Source organism: Paramisgurnus dabryanus, chromosome 4 (genome assembly GCF_030506205.2).
Source record: "Paramisgurnus dabryanus chromosome 4, PD_genome_1.1, whole genome shotgun sequence".
Classification (NCBI taxonomy): Eukaryota; Metazoa; Chordata; class Actinopteri; order Cypriniformes; family Cobitidae; genus Paramisgurnus; species Paramisgurnus dabryanus.
The window spans coordinates 40346781-40367703 of NC_133340.1; the positions used below are offsets into that span (position 1 = coordinate 40346781).

General features: G+C 36.9%; 1 protein-coding gene across 4 annotated transcripts in view; it reads right to left on the reverse strand.

The window, feature by feature from the left end:
* Positions 1-20923, reverse strand: part of tbc1d1 (TBC1 (tre-2/USP6, BUB2, cdc16) domain family, member 1) — a 72773-nt gene that overhangs the window by 28967 nt on the left and 22883 nt on the right. For 3 of the 4 annotated variants that reach the window (XM_073814400.1, XM_073814402.1, XM_073814403.1), the window contains 13 exons: positions 18607-18897; positions 18319-18513; positions 11600-11689; positions 10596-10700; positions 8775-8907; positions 8443-8534; positions 7761-7877; positions 6186-6305; positions 5584-5670; positions 3515-3795; positions 3216-3305; positions 2154-2273; positions 582-718 (listed from right to left, as the gene is read on the reverse strand). In XM_073814400.1, the coding sequence (XP_073670501.1) occupies positions 582-718; positions 2154-2273; positions 3216-3305; positions 3515-3795; positions 5584-5670; positions 6186-6305; positions 7761-7877; positions 8443-8534; positions 8775-8907; positions 10596-10700; positions 11600-11689; positions 18319-18513; positions 18607-18897 (1858 nt within the window). The remainder of the gene's footprint in view (positions 1-581; positions 719-2153; positions 2274-3215; positions 3306-3514; positions 3796-5583; positions 5671-6185; positions 6306-7760; positions 7878-8442; positions 8535-8774; positions 8908-10595; positions 10701-11599; positions 11690-18318; positions 18514-18606; positions 18898-20923) is intronic. The other variant, XM_073814401.1, reaches the window with a different exon arrangement.

Below are 20923 nucleotides of genomic sequence, written 5' to 3' on the forward strand. Positions count from 1 at the left end.
ACACAACTGTGTCGTGCTTTCTATTTATTTATAAATATATTAATATAATATATTAAAGTAAATATTCTTATGATTTTGAGAACTTTGCTTTGCTTAACAATTTTGTTAAAAGTTCTTAAAAAATCATGCCAATGTAAATCTTTGAGCTTGTGCTTTGATTTCAAGTAGATGTGACATGCAAGACAATAATAATTTTTTAACATTACAAATCTGTATTTTTGTATGTGTTTTTCTATCAGCATTTATGTTTCAGATATTAATGTATGGAAATAATAAATGAATATTATTTATTTAGGTATTTTTTACTTATTTTGTACTTTCGAAACGTTATTTCAATCAGCTTTTAATATACTGTAGGCAGAATATCTTTTATCAACTGCCAATTATCAATATTTAAACTTATATGTGATATATAAGTCTGTTCAATCCAGGCCAAAGTCTCATAATCTAATGATAATCACATTGATTTCAATCTTTGACCTTACTCAGTCAATATTATAGATTTATATATAACATTATATTTTCACTGAATGTTTTTTTTTACATTACGTTATATACAAAATTGGCTTTAAGTGTGTTACCTATGGCGTCTGAACCCTTCTGTGGTGTGGCAACCCTTAGGAAGATCTGCTGTCTCCAGGAATGTCTTCGGTTACGTAATGGACTGTCGTCCCCAATGAAACACACGGCTCCAGGACTGGAAAGGGCTGCAACATCACTACACACACAGATATACATAAACATAGACAGTCAAATACGAATGCACTGGTGCTGTCAATAAATATAAAGTTAAATGAATTGCATGATATACCATTTTATTAATCAGTTTAAAATAATTGCATATCAGTAAATACAGGTATTAAATATAGAGCCCAAATTAAGATAATGTGCACTTGTCTCTAAATGGTCATTTTAGTTTTGTTTGTTAATAACTTTGTTATTCAAAATATTTCTCTAAAAATTATTTATTGTGCACCACAAACCCCTCCACTTTCTTTATTTCATTCTTACTGTGCTCTTCCCTGCTCCTCTAACAGATGTGAAGATTCCAGTGACAAGACATGTGTCCACAGCAGATTATGTGTGAATCGTCACTGGTTTCACGATTCAATTCAATTATGATTATTAAACCGATATATGATGCATCACAATTAGTGATAGACCGATATATAAGCCGGCCGATATATCGGGCCGATATTTGCGAGTTTTATGTATATCGGTATTATGTATGTTCGCCGATTTTTTCCGGCATTATTTACAGACAGAGTGCTGCAAGCCGCAAGCGATTGCAGGTCATGTGACTAAAAACAACCAACCTTTCCATGACAACATCGAAAGCTCAGCATAGCAGTTGATCATAGCTGAACAAAGCGGGTTTTTATTTCTCATTTCTATGGGGCGGTTTCCCAGACAGAGGTTAGACTAGTCCTAGACTAAAATAAATGTAAGAACTGTCCAAACTAATAACATCTCTTTTTAAAAACATGCCCTTTTTTTTACATAATTTTCATTATGTTAATTGAGTGAGCAAAAGCAGTATCGGCTCCAAATATCGGCTCAAGAAAATCGGCAGCCTGTATCGGTCATGGGCTAAGGCTGATGAAACAAAAATCGGTATCGGCATTGGCACTGAAAAATCGATATCGGTCGATCACTTATCACAATGCACTGCATCCATGATTTTTAATATCGCTGCTTATTTATTTGTATACAAAGACCTTTCGTAATCTTTCTTATTAGCATCAGGATGCATCGTAAAAATAATAATATTCAACATCCTCACACCAGATCCAACTCAAATTTATGACTTGACAAAGTCAATCGAAAATCACAGCAAATAAGAACAGTGTGTAAGCAAAGCTCTCACTGCAACCGTTCTGCTATTCTTTTCTCACATAGAAATTGTTTAAGTACAAAAATTAAACAATTTAACATTTAAAAAAATGTATAGTATACTAAGTAACAGATACACAAATTATGTTATGAAACACAGTTGTTTGTTCTTGTTATGTTTTCTACCATTTATTTTCAAGATCTGAAGTAAACTATCCATTGTCACTGTCCTTGTGATCATTATTATTCATGATGGGCAGAATTTGACAGAGATGAAAGAAGAAAGAGATGGAAGGAAGAAATGAAGAAAGAGACAGTACCTCTTCCTCTGAGACTCATAGCTATCATCGCTTTCCACTACAGGGGCCAGAAATTTGAGGAAATTTGGAACAGAAGAGGAGGAGTGTAATCTCGCCCTGAATACACTCAGCCCTGATGGACTGAGAGAAAGATCGAGCGACACAGAAAGAGAGAGAGAGGGAAAGACAGTAATCGACAAGAGGAAAAGTTGACTAAGAAACAGGCATGTTAAATAAAAGTACAAAAGGAAAAATGTGCAAAATTGAGGAAGCAATGGAAAGACAAGGGAGTAGGGCTGGGTATCGATTCAGATGTTCCAGATCGATTCGATTTCGATTCACAAGCTATCAAATCGATTCGATTCCGATTCTCAATTAAATTTTCGAATCCGGTTCTCAGGTAGGTTTTTATACTCGATTCTTGATTCAACTCAATGAATATAGATTCAATACACATACTATATTAATAAAAAAGAACAGTGAACAGCAGTTTACAAGTGGGTAATTAATAAAAATAAATTAAAAGCCACAACACGTCTTGCTTGCTAAATCTAAAATGCTTCCATTCCTCCGTTCAATGTTTGCGGAAATAAAAATGAAAAAAAAAATCGATTCTGCTCTTTGAGAATCGATTTTTAAGCGACCACGTTTTTTAAAAACGATTAATCGAAAAATCGTTTTTTTTTTTTCGCCCAGCCCTACAAGGGAGGGGGCAAAAATGTCTTTATTCTTCCCAATTTAAGAATATATAAGCTGTATTCATCTACATAGAGTTGCATGAGATGCATATCAGGATAGTCATCGAATTAAGTGACTTAGTGACATTTATCATCTACAGCATAACATGCATAACCAGGTATTACCTAGTGCGAATTGTGATATGCACAAAATGTTTCATGGGTGTTTATTTTATTGGAGATTACCTGATTGCATAATTTGTTTAGTGAATCACACCCTGAAATAACACAGACAACATGTGCAAATATATTCTCAGCAAATTCCCCTGCATTGTTTTACATTAAAAACTCTTTAGTGTGAGAAAGATGGAGCGAGAAAGTACACAGACATGCACACACGCCTCACCTTCGCTTGAATGGTCGAGTGGAATGATCAAGATCAAAAGCACGTGGCCTCATTGGCCGTGTAAAGGAAGAGGCCGGAGGGGAGGAAAGACTGATGAAAAAGAAATACAGAACGGGATGGAGGACAGAAGAGGAAGATGGGGGAGTAAAGTGATAGAAAAACATATGAAAGAAGTAAAAACAAGCCAAAGAAAAGTGAAATGAATTCATATTATAGTCTAGAAAACGTGATGATATCAAATTTGATTTTTTTGGAAGGAATCGTACAGCCCTGTTATACACACATACACACTGGCTCACTTGGTCTGGTGTGGCGAGTCTGTGCTGACGGAGTAGTGTCGGACCAGTTTGGGTTTGGAAGATGCAGTGAGTGGCTGAGGGGGCAGGTTCGGCCCTGGCGACGACAGCGTGGGAGAGTGACTGAACGTGCTTGCCCGACGCCTGAAACCCTGAGGCGGACTCTCAGGACCTCCTTGACCTGTAGCTGAGCCTTCGAGGCGCTTTAGGTCCCCTGTGGAATTATGGGAGCGGAGGGGACTGGAAGGGAGGAAAGAACAGAGAGGCTCCTCTAATGATGTTTCCTGCACAAACAAGAAAGTGTAAAAACATAATCTTTCAAATAAGCAATTTCCAAAGGTTCAATCCATTAGTTAAATACATAAGCACTATTGTTCAAAAGGGTCACTTACTCATTCTTTATTTATATTTTTCCACATTTCATAATAAAAGTAAACTCAACAAACTATGGAATAACACAAATGTAACTTTGGGAAAAATGTCATGTCAAAAAAAAAACTTTGTTATATATTAGCATCTTCAGTGTATCTAGTGTAGCCAGTTTCTAAGGGTCTCAGTCTGAAATATATTTGTGATGCAATCTGGGAAAACCCACCACATGGTGAAATTGTACCAATTTTAAATTAATACCACATGGAAGCCCTTTCCAAATCTGTTTTTGTTTCTTTTATAGCTTGTCTAAAACAAAAGTTATGGCTCATCTGAAGTCGGCTCATCGTTGTTATTTTTAGAAATGGAATTTTGAGAGAGAGACGGATTTTAAGAGAGACAATGAAACTAAAAGCACAACAATCAAGTGTTACAAGTAAAAGTCACTTTACTGTGGTAAAAGACTTATTTTAGTCTCTAAACTTTTGATCACCTCTGATTCTCATCCGGTGTGCGTGAAAAGATTTAGATTTCATTTACTTTTAAAATAAAAATGTCTCTCGTTTGTCCAGCCTTTTACCCATAACATTGATTTTTTAATGAAATCACAATTAATCTTATTAATATTATTAGCAGTGGTGAGTAAACACACAGCATGCTCCACAACACAATAGAAGAATGATCTGACTATTTTCAATGAACCTGAATCGCTTAGAAAAACAAAAAGTTTATTAACTATTATTAATGTTAAAATTATGATATTCATTCCCGCTGCAATAGTCCCTTTCACACATACAGTCTTTACTGGTAATTTACTGGTAAATTGCAGTTAACATGTCATGTGTGAACAGAACCTTTCCGGTAAATCAGTGCTCCCAATTTACCAGTAAGACAGGTTGTAAGATTAACGGTAATTTGCCGGTAAGCGCTGTGTGTGAACGAAAAATATAGCATTACCGGCATTTAGATGACGTCAGACCGCGCTGACAGATCGGGCGGGCCAATCAGAAAGTTTTTTATACAGGTGACGCGGTTTCCCCCAGACTGTTTACGGACGTTTCCACACACATGTTGCTTAAAAGTCGAGCACACCTGAAGTTAACATCCACATTTCTTCACCAAAGTTGTTTAAAACAGCTTACCATCTAATTGCCAACGTCCTTAGCACACCATCTGTGAAGCCTAATGTGCAAACGCGCAGGTTCCGTTTGACGCCGCCTAACGCAATGTTGTTTGGTCACGAGCAACTTCAAACAACAAAATATGGATCGTGGATATTAAGTCATAACCCGCCGTTTACAAATACGACACGGACGGAGCTCGCCGGCCGCGCGCTACAGGTAACTTCCGCTTTCTCTCCGAATTTACCGGTATTTTGATACTGATGTGTGAATGATGTCTTACTGGTAAAAAGACGGAATGTCACTGCATGTGTGAACAGCACATTTTTGTATTTACTGGTAAATTCATTCTGGTAAATTCATGTTAATTTACCAGAATTACTGTGTGAAAGAGGCTAATGTTTCAAAGATCAGAACTCTTGATGGGTAAACTTTAGAGAAAGTTGCACTACTGTTTCTCATACTGTAGTCGATTACATTACACTTGGTGAATAGAGCAATTTAAAACAACGTAATTATGTGAAGCGACGGTTTATGTCTTTTTTATGTTTATTTGTGTGATGACGTAAGTGTTTTGCAGACCTGGTTTGTGCTGTTCAGGGTTGTAGAGCTGGAGGAATTACTCTCTCCTTCACTGTTGTCCTTCTGGGATTTGGGCTTATTACTGCCCTGTTGTGTAAACACATTCAGTGTATCAATTAAAAGTTCTCTTTTTGTAAAAATACAAAAGTATTATGATCTAAGAATTGCTGTCACTGTGGCATTACCCTTTAAAAAAGGTCCTAATACTATTAGGTACAGATATGCACATTAATTTTGGTACCAATACCTACCCATGAGGCACTAATATTATGCACTATTTGGTACCAATACACACCTCTGTGTGTGCGCGTGTGTGCTATTATGAACTCTTTTGGTACAAAGATGTACCTTTTGAAAGTATACAGCCCCAGTGACAGCTAGTGTACATATTTCAACCATTTCTCCTGACTGTGTACTATTGATATTAGCCATGTTTCATATCATCTGCACATAGTTAAACTTTGCCTGGATAAAAAGCATCTGCCAAATGTATGAATGTAAATATCTGCCATAATCCTTGTGTGCACCATGTAAGTCACACAATCCGCAAAACAGCTGCGTTCCTCAATTATAAATGTGAAATTAATTAAATGTGCGTTTACCTTCCAGATCCCCTCAAGTGATTCAGTGAGCGATCGCTTGGCTCTAGACTTCAGCTCCTCCAGACGAACACGACTGGAACTTGCATTGTTTTCAGCATTTACAGAAACCTCCTGAGCAGCCTAACACATACAATACACAGACAAAAGCCTTATTTACACCTGTCACAGGTTAGACAAATTACCAACTGATTTATAACTCGCTTACATCTGCATGTAGAGCTGTCCACTTGTAATCATTAACTTTGAATCTGATATGATCCACCACGTCTCATGACAAAACATTCATATGACAACTAGTCACAAGACCAATAAGATTTAAAATCATCAGCATGCCACCATTACCACCCTATTTGTTTCTGCATCTGTATATTTACATTGGTATATGACATTTACTTAATGTGACCCTGGACCACAAAACCACACAGGTATATTTGTAGCAATATTCAACAATACATTGTATTAGTCAAAATTATCAATATTTTTTATGCCACAATCATAAATGGGGAATTTCACAAGACTGTTTTAATGTGTCAAATAAATCTTTGATTTCCCCAGAGTAGGTATGCAAAGTTTAGCTGAAAATATCATATAGATTATTTACCAAAAACTAAGGTATACCAAAACTAAGTTACTGGGTTAATCTTTTTCACATTTTCTAGGTTGATGTTGTGTGTAACGCTCACAACATTTCCAAACCCCAGTACGGTAATGTGCAATTAACCTCCTCAGTGTAGAAAATGCATGATTTAAAATGTGACAGTCTCGATGTTATATTAGTAGATTTCTAGATTCATCTTGGTACAACGCCAAAAGTCGCCAGAGTTCACGGGGTCGCAAAATCACACATGCTCACATATGAGGTAAAATTTGATGCAATAATGCGTTCCTCTAATAATTTTATCTAAAAAAAAAAAAATTATCATTAATCACGTGGCTATAGCTTATGTCATTTTCATTGTTTATATACTTTATGAATTTAAAATTACATTAATTGTATAGGATAATGCAGTTGTTGTGCAAAATGCTTTAATGACACAATTAAACAAGTCATTTATTAAAACTTTAAAAAATAAAACATGCCGTTTCAGATATAAATATGATACCAATATGTCATTATTCCGATTGAATAGTATTTGATATGAAAGTTAGTCAACACTTTTATTTTGGAGGTTTTTGCATAAAAGCAGGGGTGTTCAGAATGTAAGTGCCAAGGAAAAGACTGAAAGCTCTAAAGTATTTTATTTGATGTCTGTGTATGCACAAATGTCTGTGAGCTGTGCATAATGTGCCCCCTTTGACACAGATACAGTACTGCATACAGTAATAAAAGGATTACTTTTACTGATGGATGGATGGATGGATGGATGGATGGATGAATGGATGGATGTGGTTTTTGGAGCTTCACCATGTTGACCCTCATATAAGATTATAACATGACACCAGTTTAATAAAAAATTATTTGTTTATGTTTAATTTGAAGAACGGAAGTTAAATACATCTGGAACGGCATGAGGGTGAGTAAATTATGTGAGAATTTTCTTATTCGGCTGAACACTGTATAAAAAAAGTGCCCACCTTTTTGTTCTGTCCATTGTGTGCATGAGTGTGTGTCTTCTGTCTCTCCTCGTAATGTCGTCTTAGACATGATATGATCAACTCGTTCTCCTCCTGATCAGACTTCGGTCTGGCTTTCTGCTCACATAAGGGAACACACACACACACAGTTTCATGACACACTAAACTTCTTCAAATTGCCACAAGATGGCACCAGGGAATCATAGAGCTTAGTTGACATTACACCAGTTTAAAAAAGAACTACTTTACTATGATATTTCAAAATTTCTCTTTTTGTGTTTCAATATGAATTTTTGGTTTAATCAGGATGACAGTAAGCTAATGCTTTTGCATAACTTAATGTTGGTAAGAAAACCCCCACTCTTTTCAAAACAAAATAAAAAATAAAAACTTTAAAAATATGATTTTGTTTTCACCCCCGAAGCTAAAAAAGAAAACTAGGTGAGATGTCTGTCTGTTGCTGAACATCAGCCAAGTCATTCAGGTTGAATGTGGTTTCAGGATGCTGGGGTACTGGACAAACTGGTTTAATTAATACCATTGTCACACCCATGAAAAAGAGAAACGCATTCCTCTGAGATCCAAGTGATATGACACACACTGCTAATCTAAAGAACAACAGAGCTTTGGGAAGTTTGTATAAATGTGTTACTGTAGTGGTTTTAAGGTTGGAATAACCCACCATGGTGCTCTCAAACACATCTGCCTGCTCCTGGTTTTCCAACCCTGCCAAATGCTTCTGGAGTTCCAGCTTTGTTTTGGATGGATGAAGACCTGAAAACAGTCAAGCAACTCTCTGGTCACCTTATGCTTGTAGTTTATGTATTTTGGTTGAAGTCCTTAAAGTACAAAGAAAAGCTCCAGTCCAAAATGTAAGTGTGTGTTACATGGGATTTTTTGCACATGTTTTAGTTTGAGGGACGAGGCATGGAGGACTGTTAAAAAGGATCATTAGGACAGAGTAATCGTGATTGAATATGACTGAAGAGATATGAGAAATAATAGACATCTGACCCTCTATTCTGTCACAGAGTCTGTGCAGCTGCTGCAGGGGACAGCTGTCACACTGTTGACTCTGGGTCCTACTGTTCTGCTGCAGCGCGGCAACAGAGAACGCCTGCTTCAACGTCAACATGATCTCATCCACCTGAACACAGAAGAGTGACATACAGTACGCTCAATGCTTTTGACTTGACAGATTGGAATGGGTTAATGGAATGGGTAGAGATAATAAAGGACATTCTCATAATAACTGTATTCTGTATTTCTGAGAATAGGATATTAATGACAGAATATAGCAAATTATAGGTTATTGATTGTCTTGTGACAAATATTATACAAAAATGTCACAAGACATGAAAGAACATATGAGATTTTAAGTCACTGATGTGCCGCCATATTTGATTTTAGAGCTATTATGTGTTGGTTTAGGTTGTCTGCTAATTCAGTTGAAATTATTATTTAAAGAGCTCAGATGCAAAAGCCACTAAACGCCATAATGATATTAACCGAATACTTTTGGCACAGATTAAATGTTCATTAACTCTTTCGCCGCCATTGCCAAGTATTTCTGGCAATCTGTAATGCCGCTATTATTCTGCAACTTATAAAACCCAGAAGTATCGCCCTAGGGAAACAGCTGTATGTCTGTGTATGTTTTGAGGATTGATTTGAATCTGATCTCTATCAAAAGTCCTTTACAAAAACCCAACTATCTCAGCTTTTTGCTCAAAATTGGGTTTTTGTGAAGAAAACTACCCATATTTGAGAGGTTATGAGAAGCGAACTAATGAAGGTAGGATGAAACTTTTTTTGTTTGAAAGCAGAGAGTCTGTTCTTTAATGTGATATATTGTATTTTTATATATTTAAAGAAAACCATTTTCTGGAAGGCATTGAACTTTTGTAAAAATCATGAAAAATGCTGGCGCTGGCAGGGAAAGAGTTAAAGGTTTTAATATATTAAATTGTTCTTTCAATATCTACATAGAAGGTATGTGGCTTTCAGTAAAAAAAATACCCAGAAATGGTTTAACATGTCCATTTAAATAAGGATTTATTACCTTATTTAAAAGGGTCATGAATAATAATGTTGAGCTCTGCTCTGATTGGCTGTTTCTCAAAGTGGCTCATTTTAGAAGCTCTCTATTTGAGCTACTGATTTTGGACCTGTAAAACATTACTGTAAAATCAATAGCAGAACTTCAGCCTAAACATTAACTAGCATATAACGCTAGCTCACTAGTCACAACGTTGTGTTTAGCATTGTAACAACATTGTAATTAATTTAATGTGTAATTTAATGTTGGGGGCATACATCACAACTGTAACGTCACAGTCGGTGTTATGCTGAGATTGTCCTCTTTCCAGCAGCTTTTTGCATGTTTACATCAAGTCTGTAATACACTGCACGATTTTTGGGTGTCCCAGACAAAAGATTACCATCTTTAATGTGTGGTCTTATGTCGTACATGCGTTTTCTATTCTCCGGCACCTTTACACAATTTCACTTCAAATATGCTTAATTACGGCCAGAAATAATGTTTTTTTGGCAGAATCAGTTTAATGCACAACGATTCAGCGAAGTCCTTTAAGTTTACGGAAGACGAATGTGAAATAACAGTGGTTCACATTGCGTCCCTCCTAAGTCCATGGACCTGAATACAACCCAAATGCGGCAGCCGCATGAATCACAGCGCCCCCTAATTTATATGGTTCAGTTTCTTCATTTTTACATTTTGAATGTTGACTTTCATCATTTGCAGTGTTTCTACTTGCATCTTTAGGGATTTTGCAACTTGAATAATGTTTTCATGTACTCATCCATGATTCTCACCAGTGATTCGTTAGCGCACTGGAAAACATAGCAGACAAACTGACAGCCTCCATTCTCCACCGTCTCCCTGCATATGAAGCCAAAGTGGTCCACATGACGAATACCCTGGAGAACACAGATAGAAAAAGAAAATATGTAAAAAATAGTGACACGATGTGCCACTTGGTTAAACTTACCTAATTTAATCATTATCTGGCAAATACTGTACATCAGGGCTATGTAATTCCAGTCCTGGAGGGCCGGTGTCCTACAGAGTTTAGATCCAACCCTCCAGGACTCGAACTGAATAGCCCTGCTGTATATTGTAACATTAAAACGTAGCAGGTTAAAGTGTAACGTAAATACAAAAAGTGCTGTCTGATCTAAACTTCTACAGTAGCTAAAAATCCTTGGGTCTGCATAGCTTAGCATAATCCATTGAATCTGATTAGACCATTAGTAGCATTGCTCTCAAAAATAACCAAAGAGTTTCCATATTTTTCCTATAAAACTTAAAACTTGTCTCTTCTGTAGCTACACCGTGTACTAAGACCGACGGACAATTAAAAGTAGCAATTATTAAGACCGATATGGCTAAAACTATACTCTCATTCCGGCGTAATAATCAAGGACTTTGCTGCCGTAACATGGCTGCAGCATTGTATGCAAGTATTTTTGGGCACTGCGTAATATCATTGCGCCATCCTTAAAGCACTCTATTAGTAAAGCTGTCTAACAACCAGCAATACATCAACACCCTTAACACAGATCAAGATGGTATGAACATCATTGTTGGTCCTGGAACAATCTTTCTATCAACCAACAAAATTGGTTGTCAAAATGTCAAGTTTAGGGTTAGTGGCTTGTATCCCATTCTTATAAACCTATTGCTTTAATCTGATTTTAGCGGGGTAAGTTATGGTTTGGATGTTTCTTTGACAGAAATGTTGTTACAGGACAAACAAAAGATGTCGATCCAGAAAACCCATCTTGCTTGACCCCAATGACCTGTGGTAGTCACAGACCTGTGAACAAAAGGAGATCTCTCTGAAGCTTTTCTCTATGGCCACCTTCTTAGTGTCAGGACTTACGAGGAAGATTTGAGAGCGCCCGATCTGAAACACAAAGAGAAACAACATTACAGTGGTTTTAATTGAGGAAGTGATGACCGAATACTGTGCTAAAACTGGTTTCAACAATTGTTAGAAACCATATCTGTAGGAATAGGTAAAGAGAAAGCAGTAAAGAGGGGACTATTAAGTAAGTTTTCATCATGTACATGTCAAGTGTTTACAAAAGAGATATTGAATAGGAAACTTTAAGTCAATGTGTGCATGTTTGGTTTTAGTAAATGACCATGTGCATATTTCCTATATCTGGATAATACCCATAATTTTGCCAATAACAGACAATATTTTGGATCCTTCATAATCCTTCGTAAATGTGTTTGTGAAAGTACTATATTGTTCTATCTCTATCCTGTTCAATTCAATTAATATATCGCTTTTCACAACTGTTTAATTGTTTCAAAGCAGCTTTACATTAAAGCAACACTATGTAGTTTCCATGTAAAATGACTTACAGCTCCCCCATGTGGTTGAAAAGCGCAACAGTGCCTGGTATCAGACACTCTTCTGCAGGCAGGGGGAAGGGCGGGGCTGTGTTTCCTACCCTCCACCGCCACTTTCAGAGTGTGCTTGTAGCAGCTAGGAGGCTGCTCAGGTTGCAGCAACAGTACAATTTGTCCAGTTAAGAATTGTTCTATCACTGAAATAATTTTAGAGACATTATTTAAAGGTAAAAAAACTACATAGTGTTGCTTTAATAGATGCAGGAGAAAACTGAAAAATAGCTGGACAGCTTAGTAATAATATAACGTTTAGAACAGGGTACTAAGTTAATCCAATGTCAGCTGACTCCCTTGGGGTTAAAAAAACCTTTGTAGAAAAAAACTCATAAAAGCGTCTGCTAAATGACAAAATGACAAATATATATTTCTACAACATATTAATATGATTAAGGTTAATGTTGGTGTTATTAACCAAACAGGAAGCATTCCAAGTAAACATTACTAAACAGTAGTGAACTTGAAGCAAAAACAACATTGTAATACAGTTAGGGCTGGGACAACGCGTCGACGTAATCGACGACGTCGACGCAAAAAATACGTCGACGCAAAATATGCGCGTCGATTCGTCAGACCCAAAAAGGCGGCGCAGTAGTATCAACGCGAGTGGCTTCAGTCCGCCAGTTTCACACAGCAAAGGTGAGCAGAGCCTGCGGCCGCGCATGGTTTTTTCAGCGCCCATGTTAACAAGCATGCACCCCGCCGCATGAGCAGCGCGAGCTCGCGGCTCGAAACGGATATAAACGGAGGTCGGAGCCAGCCGCAAATACTTGGGCGGCTCTTTAGCAACAGTGCTGCAATCATTTCTGCGTGGTTCTGCTGCGCTGATCACGCTCAATTAAAGTGAAAGTGCTTTGTTTATGGTTTAAATGCTCGTGGATTAACGCGAAAAAGTGTCATTTTACCATAAAATCATGAATGTGATGCCAAGTGTGTTTTAAACAGTCATTTGAGCAATTTAACAGAAAGCAATGAAATATGTCACTGTTGCCAGAAGACTGCGCTTTCATTCACTCTCTGTCCAGCAGTAAATGAGTCCTCATCTATCTTAACAAACTTAAGAGAAAGAGATTTAATAATATATGTGCTTCTTAAGTCTATAATAAGTCTCTTAAGTCTATCTTAGTCATTAAATGGACTAGAACAGCACGAAAACAATGTGGATTAAACAAATCTAGTTATAAAAATTACACAGACCATCAAAAGGCACATTGAAGAGGTTTTGCTCATAAATGCATGTAAAATAAAGTAATTTGAACTTGAGATTTTTATACGGTTACTTAACTGCACAGTATGTACAGTACAAATGCTTTATTGAATGCTACCTCTGTCTAAGAATGCATTATTTTGCACTTGTATAGTCTTTTTTTATTTTGAAATTTTAAGAGCAATAAAGATATATTGAAATGTTTACATTCAGATATGTAAATCAACATGTATAACTTGCTGTTAGTTAATTAATGGGGAGATAATCGAGAATCGAATCGAAGTCGAATCGGACTGACAAAATGAATCGTTAGATTAATCGATGCATCGAAAAAATAATCGCTAGATTAATCGTTAAAAAAATAATCGTTTATCCCAGCCCTAAATACAGTAAGTCAGAAAATGCAAACTTCCATCAAACACAGCATAAGAAGTGATGCACATCTTTACATAATGGCTTATTGCTTTAACGTAGCGAGTTCCTCTTCAGTCATTTCGCACTGTTGTGTTTATAAAAGTTCATATTGGTGATCAATTTATCAGAAAAACAGTAAATAACTTCTCAAGTAACTTCCCTTTAACTATCGCTGTTCTCTGTGTATGCGTGTGTGTGGTGTGTGTTTTCTCACACACGTCCTCTGCTAGTAACAGACATGAGAAAAGTGCGGCTGACCCGTGTATTTCCTCTGCTTGCGACATAGAAATTGCAAGCCATACACATGCCGCTGGTGCTGTGATGGGTCGTAGTTGATACGTGATCCATACGAATCACAACCTGCGGTTCGGCTCGTATGCAATTTGCAGATTAATATGCTAATTTAAATAGGGAAAGTTTATCATTTGCACGTGTTTCTAAGGCAAATGTTAACATTCAAGTGATTCAAAACAATTTACCACAAAAAGACGCTAAAGTGAGCAGATTTCTGACACATGTCGTTAGGGCTGGAACGACGCGTCGACGTAGTCGATTACGTCGATTACGTAATTACGTCGATTTGCCGGAAATGCGTCGATGCGTCGCATTGTTTACGTTTTCAAATGAAGGCGGCTTCAGCTCCGACCGGATAATACAAGTGTTATACCAAACAGCCAGAACGTGATCAAAAGTGTGGGAATACTTTAAGCAGAGACCAAATAAAACACATACTGTGTAAAACTGAAATGGCATACCACAGCAGCGCAACATCTGTGCATGATCATCTTAAAAGAAAACAACCTGGAGCTCTCCGACCTCAGAATGACGCGACGGCTGCGTAAGTATTTGAATTTTTACAGTAAGTTTTTATACAACAATAGAATCAATGCAGGCATATATGGTGCTTAATACAGCTGTGTTTACATCTTAGTTTAATACGAGCTGCGAGACGCCTGACAGACACGACATTGCATCGCGTCTGGGCAGTATGTTGAAACAGTAAATAAAGAGCGGGACAAGTTTAACTTTTTATATTAAGAAGTTATGAAATAATAAGTTACTGTGTTACACTGAGATAGGCATGTGCCCGCGTGCACTGAAAGCCAGCTGGCAGCGCGGAGTTCCCATAGCTTATTTTTTTGCTATGTGCGCAGATATTATAAAAGCTCGTCTCGTTAGGTATTCCTGACATGCGTTTATTTAAAGTAACAGCAGCGTAAACGCCGTTTATAAAATATTAGAAGATCATGCTAACTAAATTTGTATTTACCCGAGACTTAAGAAAAGTTAAATGTTAAAGTTGATGCTAAATGAGAATGCAGTAACGTTACTACTGATAGTAATAATATTAACAGTAATAATATAATGGTTACATTTTATAATAAGGGTTCATGAATCACAATGAACTTATTTTTACTTCAGTCTGAACTAATGCTGAGTAAATGCATGTACTAATCATAAACGAAGTGAAGAGTCATCATTAAGTACAACATGACATGTTTTTTAGTTAATGTATTAATAAACAATGATTTCATGTGAGTCATTTTGTAGTTAATGATGACTCTTCATTAGTTTATGATTAGCACTAGGGCTGGAACAATAAAGAGCAGGACATGTTTTTATATTAATAAGGAATTATTAATTAGTTTGATTTATTTTTATTTTACTTCTTTAATATTAATATATTTTATTTGTTTAAGGTGAATAATGCCCCTTTTGCACTGTTTATGTTAGGCTGAATTAATGTTGGACTTGTTTTTATGTGATTTGTTATATTTTCCTTGGCACTGGCACTGTTTGTGTATTTGTTTAATTGAGAAAATGCTTCAATAAAATGTTGGCATTAATAGCAGATGTTACATTTATTATTTGTAAAAAAAATCTTTATTTAGACTATTCGATTAATCGAAAAAATAATCGATAGACTAATCGGTTGAAAAAATAGTCGAAATTTGCAGCTCTACATGTCGTTTTAATGTGTCCGATCCAACTCCAGTCAGGCGTAATCATCCCTTCAAAGATCAGAACTCCTCATGCGTAAACTATAGAGAGAGTTGCGCTACTGTGTCTCATACTGTAGTCCAATTATACATTTGCTAAATAGATCTATGAAAAAAACAAAACGTTTCTATGTGAAGCGACTGTTTATGCTGCATCTTCTTCCTGAAGCGCCATTTCGCCCTCCGCCTGTGTGTGTGCACGCATTTAAGTGCCCTCAGTAGTGCATATACGGAGAGACGCGTTTCAAAAAGTAAGACAACCTAAAATGTTTCCGTTCTTGACAGGGCACATACACACAAAATGATCTCACAGTATAATTTTCTAATAAAAAACAATTGTTTATGTCTTAAGTGAATTATAGAGTCAGAAACCAGTCTGTGCTTATTTGTTCTTAAAGAGACAGTAACCTCAATAAACCTACTTAAGTCTGGGTCATTAACCTCTTCAGCTCTGCATCATATTTTGAATTTTTTACAGAATTAGGCATATCAGAATTTAAAAGAGAGCCCTACTCGCATACTTTGGAATAAATTGATACAAATGGTCTCATTTGATATAAAACTCTCTGAATTTTAAAACATGTAATAAAATATTGCATATTTTGTATTTTATTTGTTTACAATACTGCGATAAACACTGACAAAAAATTTTTTTATTAAGTTTTTATTTAAGAATCTGTAATTTAGGACATGTTTGGTCTATGTCGCTTTAGACAATCTCTTTTGATTCCACTAGGTGGCAATAAACAGGAGAAAAAAGAATTTTGTTGATAGCATCTTCTAAGCAAAAGTTATTTAGCTTTAATCGAAAGGAGGCGTTAGACTCGCAGAAATATGATGCATACGTTTGCTTGTTTACATAAGTCATTTCAGTTTTCGTGATTCTTTTGAAAATTATTATTGGTTATGTCACTGTAATGTATAAGATCGGTGAAATAAAGTACACAGTGACATTCCTGAGAGTGAGAGCTTTCCTTTGATGTGTGATTTGTATATGTTTGGTGAGTTTGTGTGCTATAAATATGAACATTATTCACATGATTTTCGCAAGGGGGGGTGGTTGTGAAAGAACGAATTTAGACCTTATTATTTTCTTTTATGTAAAATTAAAGTAAATATCATGGGACTTGCAATAAAGCAGAGGTTCTACTCTTTCAAAAAATACCAAATATGACTAGTTTTGTGCTTTACAGTTTATAGATTTTTACAAAATAATTTTATGACCTCCCCGCAGACCCACCGGTGGGTCCAAGGCGTGGCCAAAGCTCAAGAGGTTAATGTTAATCAAACAACCCAAGACAAACAGAAAATCACTTCTAAGGCCCTAAAAAAAATTATATTTAATTTGTATAATAAAGACAGTGTTATTAATCATTTAATTCAATTTCTGTAACTAATGCTAATTTCAGACCTTACTTAATGTGCAACTTTGTTCTTTTTTTATAAATGTTTGTAATTTCTTTATTTGTTATTAGATTTTTCCCACGGTTTTTTTTTGCTGATCCGAAAAATGATCCGATCCGTGCCTCAAAAACCGTAATGTGACCCGAACCGTGAGTTTTGTGATCCATCACAGCCCTACATGTCGCAATCAAATGTGCTGCTATCACACTCTGAAAGCACATGCAGATTGAATTTGTGGGCACTGGAGGCTGGTATTTGAAAAGCAAGTGATACTCGATAATATCATTTTGCAAAATGCTAAAACAACAACGATATTATTGCAAACGATACATCTTGCACACCCCTATGTGATATATGCCAACAATATACAAATATATTATATTTACTGCACAAGTGTCCTATGGCATATTACAGTCACTAAAGATTACACCAACAGCATCACAAACATAACAATATACATTAAGTGTGACTCTTATCAAAAAAGAGGCAAAATAAGTACAGTGGAACATTGCAATGATGACCACAATGCTATTTCATAACACAAACAATCCTGCTCCTATACAAAAACTTTCATTTTTATTTCTACCTAAACCGTAAAACTCATTATTGCCAGGTCATTTCCTGCTGAAGAGCTGACAGCTTCCTGTCCATCTGAGAAACAGGAAGTGCCGTTTAGAATTAGTCAGCGCTATGTGACACCTGGTATGTTTTTGGATGTCTCTACACAAAAAAGCCATGGGGCAAAACTAAGTAACAGTGTGTGCAATCCCTGTCACCCTCAATAACAATGTAGTAAGCTTAAAATATAAAAAGTTGTTTCTAACAAACATATTTCATCGCTTCATAAGACATATATTAACTTATTGAAGCCATTTGGATTACTTCATGAAGGATGGATGCACTTTTGTAAGCTTCAAAACAAGACTCCCATTTAACAGCATTACAAAGCTAGGATTATATTGCATGTCTGACAAGAGATCCTTCTAAAAGTCCCACACCTTTAAAGGAACACCTACAGTATTCTGTTTATGGTTCTGACACTTGTGTGAGCATGTGTGAAAGTGACAAATTAATTGTCAATCTATTACTCACTGTGAACAGCATGGTTCTGTTTTCCTGCAAGCTAGTGGGTTGGACCCCAGCAGCACCATCCGTAGCCCGTCGCTGGAGCTCCGGTGAGAGACCGTTCTCATCCAGCCCATGGAGAGATGGAAAACTGGGATCTCTTTTAAAAAATAGTGGTCCCTTTCCACCTCCGTCTGCTCCATCACTTGCTCCATTTGTCATCTGCATGAAAGTAGGAATTATCAAAACACGAAACATTTTTAGCAATCCACCCCAAGTTATAAGATGAAAATGTACATGTTTGTAATGTTTAACCTGTGTGAGCGAGAATGCTCGTCTGAAGCCTGCTGCGATCGAGCCTGTCACACTGGCACGTCCAAACTTCTCGATACATTCATCTATCAATGCAGGCGGAGCTTTCTTATGGGCCACCACCACTCGCCCGCAGAACAACACCTCAAACTTTTTAGCGAATGCTGTTGCGGCATCAGCTCCCGTTGAGCAGAAGCCGTCCGGCTGGCTGTTGTTTGGCAGAAATGAATGGGCGTCTTCTTGCCGGGCAGAACTTTTGCCAGCCTGCCTGAGAGTGCTGATGATCTCTGGAACCTGGCAGGAAACGGTCAGAGAGTAATAAAGAATAATGTCTGAAATTAATCATCTGAATTTTATAAATAGTAATCAGCATAAAACATATTTTATAAATTTCTTTGGCACTAAAATATACTAAATAACTAAGCTATATTTAGAAAAAAATAACATACATCAAGAAGATATAAAGTCACCACAGGGATTTATCAGAAAAACTGCCATTTTGTTAACAACTCTGACAAGTAAAATGTAGCACTTCTGGGTAGAGGTCTTCACGGGTCCACTTAGATCCGAAAACCCGAGGTCCGACCCGAGCCCGATCGGGTTCGGGTCTAAAAGTTTCACATGTGCCTCGGACACGGGTCGGGTACAATAATAGCGGCATCGGGTCTCGGGTAATTTAAAAATGAATGTGTTTTTTCTGAACGGACCCGAGAAGACCCGAACTCTCTCGCCTGTGTGCGTCAATGTCCTTTTCAAACCTCTCATCTGTTTGCCAAGAGCGCTTGCGACATTGTGTGGTTGTCGGAAGGTTCATTTTCGTTGAGACAAACATGTCAGTCAATTATAAATGTACATTTTAGCGGTTACGTTGGTGTCGTCATCAGATAACAAAGTAAAACGAATGGAGCAGCTCGCCAAATTGGTTGCAAGGCCACCGAAGTTTCTTTCTGTCTGACTGCTGCGTATGGGACACGTCAGTGCCGTTTACATTCGGTTCCAGTCGGGTTAAAAAAAAAATTTCACTAGTTCGGGTCGGACTCGGGTCTAATTTTCTCGGGTTTGTCTCGGGTTGGTTTTTTTTTATGCACGTCGGGTATGAAGTGATTCGGGTCATTTCGGGTCGGGTACATTTCTTTGGACCCGAGAAGACCTCTACTTCTGGAGGTTTTTGTTATTAAAGGCGTTCTAAGCGAATCTGCGAGACGTTAGTTTTTGTTGACGTTTGAATTGTTTTCAAACAGACGGAGCGTAGCTAACTCCTCCCCCTCCCCCTCCCTTCTGTGCTTTCATAAACGCGCCCAACCCCCACCCCCAAATCCTTTTTGTCGTTTATTGGCTGGAACCCTTTGTTTTGTGGTGCTAGGTTTGGCCACTATGTTGATATTGCCGTTTGTGAAGCCTGGGCTGTCTACAGAGATTGCGTTTTTTTACAGTTTGATTAGCGGACAGGCAGCAAGCAGATAGTGAGGAGATGTTTGCTGTATGTAACAAAAAATGTTTTATGGTGTAAAACGCGTCAATTCGCTGAGAGTGCCTTTAAGAAAAACAATACATGTCTGTTACTCTAAAGCAATATTATCTCATGGAAAGGAAACGGTATATTGTATACTAAAAATTGTTTTGCACCAAAAAAAAAAAAAAAGAATAAACAGACACACTTTAACTGCGTTTGCAGCAGTTGTGATGGTTGAGCTACTGTACAGTGACCTCATGAGCTCAGAGCGTCTTTAAGCCAAGAGGAAAATCTGGCTTGTGTAATGTCACTCACATTTCATCAATAGCTGTAATCCTGTGAAAGACACTGGCAGACGTACTCGGAAACAAGTCTTGCTAAACATAACATTTAGGGAGTACAAGTGGCAATATTATACTGAGAACAATAAAATGTATACTTCCACTTCCTCAATGCTCCCTGCGGTCATAATGATATCATATCATAATGATTTTACTTTGTTGAACTATGCTTATTTACATTACATACAATACATTTTGTCATGCTTTGTCATGCTTATATCACCGTAGAGACTCATACTGTGCACATTTACATTATTTACTGCTGTAGTTGTGTTTGTGGGTCATTTAAGGCAGTGGTAAAATGATTTGTTCAGCTTTGATATACAGATGCTCAATATTGCTCGAGTTTAGGGCTGTACAATATATCAAAATATCGCAAATATGCATATTTGAAACTAATTGAATAATTACTAAATAATTTTCAGCAGAACTGAAGGTTATGTTTAGTCTAAGTTTAAGCAAGCATTCTGGCACACAAATAAGTGCTTTGTGTGTACTTTGCCCTGTGGAAGATTATTATATGATC